This window comes from Elephas maximus, chromosome 11, assembly GCF_024166365.1.
Source record: "Elephas maximus indicus isolate mEleMax1 chromosome 11, mEleMax1 primary haplotype, whole genome shotgun sequence".
Lineage (NCBI taxonomy): Eukaryota > Metazoa > Chordata > Mammalia > Proboscidea > Elephantidae > Elephas > Elephas maximus.
The window spans coordinates 109831157-109841094 of record NC_064829.1 but is presented as its reverse complement, the minus strand read 5'-3'; the positions used below and the strand labels follow the sequence as shown (position 1 = coordinate 109841094).

The 9938-nt window shown below is 55.3% G+C and overlaps 1 protein-coding gene across 2 annotated transcripts; it reads right to left on the bottom strand.

The window, feature by feature from the left end:
• Window positions 1-1396: 1396 nt before the first annotated feature.
• On the bottom strand, window positions 1397-9085 carry B9D2 (B9 domain containing 2). 2 transcript variants are annotated; one of them, XM_049902305.1, is made up of 4 exons: window positions 8875-9085; window positions 7774-7865; window positions 4816-4941; window positions 1397-1980 (listed from the first exon to the last, which is right to left on the bottom strand). In XM_049902305.1, the coding sequence occupies exons 2-4, from the start codon at window positions 7859-7861 to the stop codon at window positions 1667-1669; spliced, it is 528 nt and encodes a 175-aa protein (XP_049758262.1). In that variant the 5' UTR covers window positions 7862-7865; window positions 8875-9085; the 3' UTR covers window positions 1397-1666. The 2 variants fall into 2 exon arrangements, with proteins under 2 accessions (XP_049758262.1, XP_049758260.1); XM_049902303.1 differs by having other exon boundaries at window positions 8943-9085.
• Window positions 9086-9938: the final 853 nt, after the last annotated feature.

Below are 9938 nucleotides of genomic sequence, written 5' to 3'. Positions count from 1 at the left end.
AGGGTGGGTGGCCTTGAATGGGGAAGCTGAGGCAGTTCTGAGAGAGATCTCGTCTCCTGGGGGAGAAGAGTCCTCGGGTGCTCCGGGGTTTAGGAGAGAGGCTGGGAATAGAGGGTGGCGTGCAGGGGGGTGCGCCCGAGGTCTGGGGGTGATAAAGTCTTCGTGTGAGTCCGGGTTTGCGGCTCCTGAGGGCTGGTCCGGAATGGGGCGCCTGGGGGACGCCGAGTGGGGGCCAGAGAGGGAGCGAGCTTCCGAGGCGGGGGGAGGGTCCGGAGTCCCCAAGTCCTGACTCCTGGGGGACAGCGCCGCGCCAAGCGGTCCCCTCGCCTCCGGCTCCCAGCGGCAGCGGAAAAGTCTCAAAACTTTTTTTTCCTCTTCTCCCAACCAGCTCGTCCCTCCTCCCGCTCCTCCTCCCCGCAGTGGCGGCGGCGGCGGCGGGGGCGGCGGCGGCTCGTCTCAGACTCTGGGGCCTCGGGCTGCTCCTCGGCGGCTCCTTCCTCCGCTCCGGGCCGAGGCTGCCCCGCGGGCGGCTCAGAGCCGGGGGTGTGCCCGGGAGGGGGCGTCCCCCCTCCCCCCGGCCGGGGGCCTCGCTGTCTGGCGGATCCGCGGCGGGAGGAGGGAGGGGTACGGCCCTGGGAGCGAAAGGCTGCGGCGGCGGAGACCGGCTGGGGCAGCGGGGAGTTTTGAAGCCGCCCCGGCCCCACCCAGGAAGCGCGCTGGGCGGGAGCGGCCCCCAGGGGGAAGGCATGGGGGGGCCGGGCCACCATCCTCATCTCGCGTGGGCGGGCTCCGAGGGGGGTCCCTCCAGCCCTGGGGGGAAGGAGACGAGCACCCGGCTCCGCCCCACGAACAGGGTGCTGCCTCCTGGCGGCCGAGCGCTACAAAAGCAGCGACTAGGGTGCGGGGTCACAGAACGAGGACCTGTCGGGGAAGCTTCAGTCAAAAGATGGGGACACAGGGGAAAGGGGATCAGAAAAGAGGTGACCCAGAGCAGGGAAAGAGACAGAGGCTGAGGGGGTCAGAAAGAAGATGGACGGGAGTGAGTCAGAGAAGGGATGTCCAGGACGAGAGGGGTCAGACCGTAGGGGTGCAGGATTGGAGGTCAGAGCAGGGGTGTCTAGGAGAGGGGATCAGAGGATAGGGGCATAGGAGAGGTCAGAGGAGAGGTACCCAGGAAAGGGGTCAAAGGATAGGGCTGCAGAAGAGGTCAAAAGACAGCAGGGTGGGAAGGGGGGTCAAAGAAGAGGCACCCAGAATAGGAAGGAATTGAAGGTGGAGAGGCAGAGGAGGGGGGAAGCAGACCTGTCAAAAGGTGGGCCCTGAGGAGGGAGGGTGTCAGTGGAAGGAAGGAGCACAGGGCAGAGGTCAGATGAAGTCAAGAAGGCAGATACACCTGTAAGAATCGCTCTCCTTTATTGTGCACCTCCCATGTGCTACACAGCCTTTTCTCCCAAGCTCCCATGACCCCGCCCTCACAGTCCCCATTTTACAGATGGGAAAACTGGGGCCAAAAGGCACAATCACTGGTTTGAAGCAGCCACACCATGCCTTGGCTGGAGTCAGTTCCTGCCGACCCCAGATCCCATGCTCGTGGCCACTGTACCATCCTGCCCCTCATCAGGTGTCCAGAGTGTGGATGGGGGCCAGATGTTGCAGGCAGAGTCCCTCAGCATTCAACGCCGTAGCGGTCGAAGTGGCGCAGCAGCACGCCGAGCTGGAGGTGCACGGTGCCACCGGCGGCCGTGTGCAGGCGGTAGCGATCAGCTCCACTGTAGATGGTGTCCCCATGCAGCAGCTGTGGTCCACCGCCCACGAAGGCCCGTGCCAGCTGCTCCCGCCAGCTGCCCAGGGGCCGCCACGTGGGGCAGTCCAGTTGGTGGGTGCCCGGGCTGCTGGGCACGTGGCAAAAGCCATAGCCAGCAAGCTGGCAGCGGCCAAAGCTGTCCTGGGACCACACCTGGAGATGGAGCCGGGGCCAGCCTGTAGGACCGGAGGGAGCAAGGAAAGGGGGGGATGGGCAAGGCCCCGCCTGGCATATTCATGGTCCAGCCTCCTGCTCCTCAATCCCCTTCCCTTGATACCCAATGGAGACCCCAGCCTGCTCCTCCCTTCACACCCCTGGTTCTTCCCAGGCCTCTTCCTTGGTTTTCCACCTCCTGCTCCACCCCCACACAGCAGCCAGAGGGATCTCTCTAAATCCATGTTCCTCCTCTGCTCAAAACCCTTCCATGGCTCCCCAATATCCTCAGCATAAAGTCTAACTTCCTCGACACTCAAGACCCTTCAGATCTGGCCTCTGTGACATCCCTGAGGCCTCCTCCTCCGTGTCCCCGTCTCAGGGTGGCCCCACTGCTTCCCCAGTCCTCAGATGAGCACCTTGGGCCTTGTCTGGATGCCTCCCCCTCCCCTCCCTGGGGTCCCGCCCTGCACTCCTCCCTGACTGGCCTTCTGTCTTGTCTTCTCCAACCCCCTTTCCCCTGGTGACCGCGAGCATCTTTTCTCCCCCTTCCATAGGTTTCCTCAGAATACTGCTCAGCTCCTCAGGCTGGTGGCCGAGGCCCTTGGAGATCTGGCCCTGGCCCACCCTCCCTTCAGAACCCGTCCTCTGTGCCAGGCCCCGTTCTAGGAGCTGGGGATCCAGCATGAGTAAGGCAGACAGAAATTCCTGCCCTTGAGTAGCTGACATCCTAGACAGCAAACATAGTAAATAAGTAAATTACAGGCTATGTCAGATGGTGATAACTGCTCTGGAGAAAAATTAAGCAGGGTAGGGTAGGGGTGGGGATACAGTTTTACAAAGGGGTGGTCCAGAAAGGCTTCAATGAGGTGACATTTTAGCAAAGGCTTCGAGGGGGCCATGTGGACATCTAGTGGAAGAGCATGGCCAGCAGCAGGAATAGCTAAGGCAAAGGCCCTGAGGCTGGAGGGTGCCTGGTAGGGCCAGTGGGGCTGGACTGGAGTGTGCCGGGGAGAGAGGGGCAGTGGGTGAGAGCCAGATGGTGCAGGGACCTGTAATCCCTGTTTTATGAAGTGTGTCCCCCCAAAAACTATGTGTTGTAAATCCTAGCCTCTATGCCTGTGGTTATAATCTCATTTGTCTTTGTTATGTTAATGAGGCATGTTTAGTGTACGGTGTATCTTGAGTCAATCTCTTCTGAAATATAACAGAGATTAAAGGAGCAAGCAGAACAAGCAGGGATGGGGAAGAGAGATGCGAAGCCATGTGGAGATCTCTCTGGAACCAGGAAATGAGCTGAAGAAACAAGGACATTCCCCCAGAGCCAACAGAGAGAGAAAGCCTTCCCCTGGAGTTGGCACCTTGAATTTGGACTTCTAGCTTCTTAAACTGTGAGAAAATAAATTTGTGTGTTAAAGCCACCCACTTGTGGTATTTCTGTTCTAGCAGCACTAGAGAACTAAGACAACATAGGAAGGCTTTGGCTTTTACCCTGAGTGGCACGGGGACCAGGGGAGGGAGGGCTCTGACAGAGCAGGAACGTGATCTGATTTGGATGTTCACGGGGTCCCGCTGGCTACCTGTGGGGAACAGACTGGGGTGGAGCCGGGGGTGAACCAGGGAGGGGACCAACGTTGGGGGACAGAATTGCCTGTCTCATCCTCCCAATTCATTGCTTACTTGGCAGCCAGAAGATCTTTTAAAAGCAAAATACAGTTTGTCCATCGCCTGCCCTGGCACCCCAGTGCCTTCAAATGGCCTCAGGTCCTCAGCCTGGTGTTCAAGGCCCTGCATGGCCTGTCCCCTACCACCTCACTCCCTGCTGCCCTCCTAGTCTCCCTCCCTCAGTCCTTCAGATGCCCCTCTGCTTAGGAACTCTCTTCCAGTCCTTTGCCTCACTAGCTCCTACTAGCCCTTCACATCAAAGCTCAAATGTCCCCTCCTCCAGGAAGTCCTCCCTGATCTCCCCGACAGGGTCAGGAACCTCTTCTCGGTTCCCAGGCCCCAGGGGCCCCCCACCCCAGCCCTGTCCACTTGGGCTGTCACTGTGTGGGGACAGGTCTGTCTCCTCCACTGGATGGTAGGGCCCCTGAGAACAGGGCTGTGGGTATCTCAGTCACTGGTATCTTCCTGGCATCATCTAATATAGGGAGCCCTGATGGCACAGTGGTTAAAGCGCTCAGCTGCTTACCAACAGGTCAGTGGTTCAAACTCACTAGCTGCTCCGCAGGAGAAAGATGTGGCAGTCTGCTACCATAAAGATTTACAGCCTTGGAAACCCTATGGGGCAGTTCTACTGTGTCCTATAGGGTCGCCATGAGTCGGAATCACCTGGATGGCAGTGGGTTTGGTTTTTGGTTATTTCCCAAGCCTGGAATCTGCTCCTCTGCAATACCCCAAACTCTCTCCCAGAAAGTGCTTTCTGATACCCCTCCTCCCCTGCACTCATCTCCCCCTGAGCCTCTGCTCTCAAGCTAAGGGGCCCTCCCTGAAAAGCAGCAGCAAGCCCTCACCTCTGTGTCTCTCTCTCCCTCATAAACCCCATCCCAGATTGCTCCCTATTGCAGACTGTCTCCCTCTGTCTTTACTTAGAGGCCATCTCCCTTCCCACCCTGGTCCCTACCTTCCCACCTCCCCTTCCACCCCGGGCCTCCGCCCCAGCCCCTCATACTTGGGATTCCCTTACAGCCCACCTGGGATGCTTCAGCTCAGCCTCTCCGGGGCCAGGCTGGGCTGGGAAAGGGACCGAAAAAGGTATAAGGGCAGAGGGCAGAGACTTGATATTCTCATCCCAGCAGCTAGGGTGCTATCAGCCCCCCTCCCCTCAGCCTGGCCCAGGGCCCATGCCTGGAACCTACCTTGAAGGCCTTTAGTGGCAAAGTGCAAGTCGATGGGGTGGGACCAGTAGGCCATGTCCCCCACTTGGGGGGTGTCCACCTGCGTTTGGCCCTCCCGCACGCCTGACAGTAGCTTCCATGCAGCCCCTGTGGGGAGAGCCAGGACACTGAGATGCGGCAGTGGGGTGATGCCACTGTGGCTGTAGGACCCCGTTTCTCCCTAACATTTGGGGGCAGGGGTTATAAAACACAGACTCTGGAGTCAAATGCCTGGGTTCAAATCCTGGCACTACCTCTTCCTGCCTTTGTGACCTTTGGTAAGTTACATTTCTATGCCTCTGTCTTCCCATCTGTAAAATGAGTGTAAAAATAATGTGTTCCTCATAGTTTTTGAGATTAAGCTAATACATACAAAGCACTTAAAACAGTGCCTAGGGCATAGTGAGTGCTGGATAAAATATCATTTTATTACTACTCCCACTCCATATTTAGAAGCCTAGATCAAGGACTAAGATGAGGCCAAGAGTATTCTCCACAGCTGGGTGTGCCGTGAAGGGTGCATAGTAACAGCAAAATGCTCTGAGTGCTTACTACATGCCAGATGCTGTGCTGATCCCTTTAGGTAATGAATGTAATCTGACTCTAGCACTCTTAATCCCACCCTGCCCAGCCCAACCCCCCCAGCTCAGACACTCACCCGGTGCCTAAGGCTCTGCATGGCCTGCGTGCCCACCTTCCTGCCCTCATCTCCATCACTCTCCCCCTTCCTCACCCCCACAGCCTCACTGGTCCCATTTCTGTTCCCCAGTGTTGGCCGAGCTCATTCCCAACTCAGGGCCTTTGCACTTGCCATTCCCTCTGCCTAGAAAGCTCTGCTCCTGGAGCTCCCTGTGGGTGGCTCTTTTTCATCCATCCACAGAGGGGCTTGCCCTGACACTCCGATCCAAAAATTAGTCCCCATCACCTCCTCCTGTCTCTTTTCTTCCTGGCACCAACCACTAACTAAAATCACTGTGCTCACCTGTCTGCTTATTTATTTTCTGTGTCCCCTACTGGGAGCCTCAGGAAAGCAGGGCACTTGTGCACTGCTGTATCTCCAGAACCTCAAACCCAATGCTTGGTATACAGAAGGCACTCAGTAAATACTTGTCAGACAAATGAGTGATCTAAGAAGTAAAAGAATAAGCTCTGCCAAAGAAAATCACTTGGTCATTCATTCCACCAAGATTCACTGAGTGCCTACTGTGTGCCAGGCACTTGGGTCAGACCGAGACCCCACAGCAGAGCTGGATTCAAGCTCAGCACTGACTGTTTGACTGCGGAGCCCAATCAGACTACCTCTGAGCTCTCTGCTGGACCAATCCCCGTGCCCCTACAACTCCCTCCCTGAACTAATAAAAACCATGTTAGCCACTTTCCCACAAGACTGAGAGAATGAAGCATCAGGCCCTGAGCCAGGCTCTTCACATACAAGATTTCCAAAAAACCCTATGAAGGATGGATGGTGGAAACCCTGGTGGCATAGTGGTTAAGTGCTACGGCTGCTAACCAAAAAGGTCAGCAGTTCGAATCTGCCAGGCGCTCCTTGGAAACTCTCTGGGGCAGTTCTACTCTGCCCTATAGGGTTGCTATGAGTCGGAATCGACATGATGGCAGCAGGGATATAGATGGTTTCACACAGTGGCTGCAACAATGGGCTCGAGCATGGCAATGATTGTGACGATGGTGCAGAGGTGGGCAGTGTTTCATTCTGTTATACAAAGGGTCGCTATGAGTTGGAACTGACTCGACAGAACCTAACAACACATAGATGAGGAAACTGAGGTGACAGCACCTGCCCAGGGTCCCAGGGCAGTTGAGTGGTAGGGCCCAGACTGGAAACCCAGTCTGACTCTAGAACCTGCCCCTTAACCACTCAGCTGGAGGATATCAATTCCCCAGGGAATCTGAATCACCACCCCGCCTACCAGTGAAATCACAAATGACCCAGAGCCTGAAGGGATGCTGACAGCAAAAGCCATACCTATTTCATGGGCCAGGCAACACACACCAGGCTTTACAAACGAGACCCCATCGAAGTCTTACAAGAGCCAGACAAACACTTACTGAACACTTACTACCCACTGGACCCTGCTCTAAGTGCTGCTGATATAAAGTTAGTCCTCCCAACAATCCCATGAGGTAAAATTATTCCCATTGTTCAGGTACAGAAATCAAAGCAAAGAGAAGTGCAACAGCTGGTTTTGTGCCCAGGCGGTTGTGCTCTTAATCTTGACACTGTGCTGCCTCTCAGCTGCTATTTAGTCACATTTTCAGACAAGGAAACAGATACTCAGAGAGTTCAGGCCCAAAGGCCTCCAATTAATAGGTGGAGTTAGTCTTCGAACCCAGATTTGGTGGCCTGTGGTCCTAACCACTATGCATACTGCCTCAGATGGGGAGGCATGAAAACTGGGGGCTTTGGGGGTACCCCTCTAAACCTGCATGAAAGGATATGGATGGCTGCCAGTTCCTACCTTCTCAAAGAGGACTGTGAATACCAGAGAATGGGCTGCCTTTGTAAATCGGGCACAGAAACTTCCACTATACAGTACGAACTCAATACACAGAGACTGTTAACCAAAGAATTATTATTAAGACTGTGGAGAGTCCCAGAGCATCCCTAAGACAGTTAGTGAAGTCCAAAGCGGGGCGGGGGGGGGGGGGTCTGGGCTACCTAGAGTTTTGAGAATTGGCAGGAGAGGGGTCCTAGCCTATAGTCCCATATGCTTAGAAGCTGCGTGTTCATTAGGGTGGGAGCCAGAGCCCCCACGGCAGAATATGAAGTGAGCCTAAGGCTCCTGTGGACAGCTGATTTCTGACGGCGGACGGAAGGTAAGGATCAGAACCTGGGTCAGGGGGCAAGTAGAGAGCACGGAGCCTCTGGGCACAGGGACTTGGCGGGGGGGGGGGGGGGGAACAAACCAGGCCCAGGAATACCTGTGTGGATGCCCCACTTGCAGAAGAGGCTACTTTCTGAGAAACCGGTGGCCCCCATGATTTGTCCAATTACGTGCACCTCAGCCATCGCCCTGGGAAAGGAAAAGTATAATCACAGCCCTGTGAGATATTATTTGCTCCATCTGATAGGTAGGGAAACTAAGACCCACAGAGTAAATGGCAGCATCAGGATTCCAAGATAGGTTCGTCAAACCCCTGAGGCTGTGCTCTTAACCACTACCCTGTCTTCCCAGGAGAACCCGGGAAAAACAGGACTGCTGGGTGCAATAGCTGGCGTCTAACTCTGCCCCACCCCAAGATACCTCCACCTCAAGGAGCCCTGGCGGCACAGTGGTTAAGAGCTCAGCTGCTAACTGAAAGGTCGGGGTTTGAACCCACCAGCCACACCACGGGAGAAAGACGTGGCATCTCCTTCCGTAAAGATGACAGCTTTGGAAACACTACGGGGCGGGGCAGTTCTACTCTGTCCTATAGGGTCTCTGTGAGTCGGAATGTGTCCACAGCTACAGGTTTGATTTTGTTTTGGGTACCTCTGGCTCAGTCCACGGAAACCCTGCTGGGCATTGGTTAAGAGCTCGGCTTCTAACCAAAAGGTCGGCAGTTCCAATCCACCAGGCGCTTCTTGGAAACCCTGTGGGGCAGTTCTACTCCGGGCTATAGGGTCGCTATGAGTCGGAATGGACTCAACTGCAATGGGCTTGGTTTTTTTGGCTCAGCCCACGGAGCCCTGGTGCTAAGAGCTCGGCTGCTAACCAAAAGATTGGCAGTTTGAATCTACTAGTCGCTTCTTGGAAACCCTATGGGGCAGCTCTACTCTGTCCTAGAGGGTACCTAAGAGTCGGAAACTACCCTAACGCAAGTGGTTTCGTTTGGTTTGGTATCAGTCCACCGAAAAGTCCCGCCCAGGGGTCTCTGGCTCCGCACACAAGGGCAAGAGCCCCGCCTCCTAGCGTCAGCCCGGCCCGAAGCTCCATGATGCGCATGCGTCGTAAGTGCCTTAGCCGCGCCCCCTCAAGACAACGCATGCCTTATTGCGACTTTAACACCCCTAACGGTTAAAAACCATAAAGCCAAACCCACTGCCGTCCAGTCGATGCCGACCCATAGCGACGAAAGCAGCACAGGGTATCGTAATTCCTGAGTCTGACCTGTCCCTCTCTCCGCGGGCGCCGACTTCCCAGGCCTGGCTCCCGCCTCTCCCAGGACCTTCCCGGCAGCGAGAAATCTGTAGAGGCCGATCTCTCCACGGCCGTGCCCGCCTCCGGGATCCCTAGTTGTTGCTACGGCAACAGCAGCCTCCACCCCTGGCCTAGCTCCCGTCCTGCGCGCCGCTAATTGGCCCTAGCTGTTCTCGGGGGCGGGGCGGGCCTGTGACGGACGTTTTCTCCGCCTGTTTTTTTTTTTAGCTCCCGTTCGGGAAAGCAGCGCTTCTCCGCCAGCGTGAGGTTCCGCCATTGGGGGCGTGGCCGAGCAGCTACCATCTTGAGTGTGGCTGGGTTTCTTTGAGCGCCAACTCTTTCTCCCAGACCCTCTTTATAAAACAAACAAATCCATAAAGACCACAAATCAGAGACGACCCAAGGCCATGGGGAAGTCCCTCCCCTTACACTGTGTGCATCCTCCCGTCTCATAATTGGAAATAATCCTTCCACATTCAGAGAGGGTTCTTGGTCTGTTTTTAAATTTCCCCAGTCCCCTTAAAACAAAAAAACAAACCCATTGCCGTGGAGTAGATTACGAGTCATAGCGACCCAGGTCCACGAAGGACTGAGAAATACAATTTCCTTCTCAGAAATACTGCACAGTTTTTCACCCTGATTCCTGATTCTGAGCAGGGGGTGGGGGGAGGGAATGAAAGTGAGGAACTGAAAATGCAAAAACCAAACCGTTGACCCTCAAGTGGATTCCATTCATAGCGAACCTGTAGAATCCCCCTTTATCTGCAGAAAATCTCGTTTTTGAAGATTTAGCTCTTCCAGTAAGTTGTCCTGCTCATTTCATTTTTTATGACTTACAGTTTTTTTAGATTCATGCTTTGTACATTCCACGTTCCAGTTATTAATGGATATTTGCAGCTGTTTCTTCTCATTTTGAGTTGTGCGGCATAAGCAAATGAAGGTCCCTGGGAAGCTTGACTCCATCCA

Coding starts and splice junctions, on each gene's coding strand:
- B9D2 (XM_049902305.1), bottom strand. CDS start 7,861: ATGGCTGAGGTGCACGTAATTGGACAAATCATGGGGGCCACCGGTTTC. Junction 4,942..7,773: donor CAAGTGGGGCATCCACACAG/GTATTCCTGGGC, acceptor CTCTCCCCACAG/GGGCTGCATGGAAGCTACTG. Junction 1,981..4,815: donor TGCCACTAAAGGCCTTCAAG/GTAGGTTCCAGG, acceptor CCGGTCCTACAG/GCTGGCCCCGGCTCCATCTC.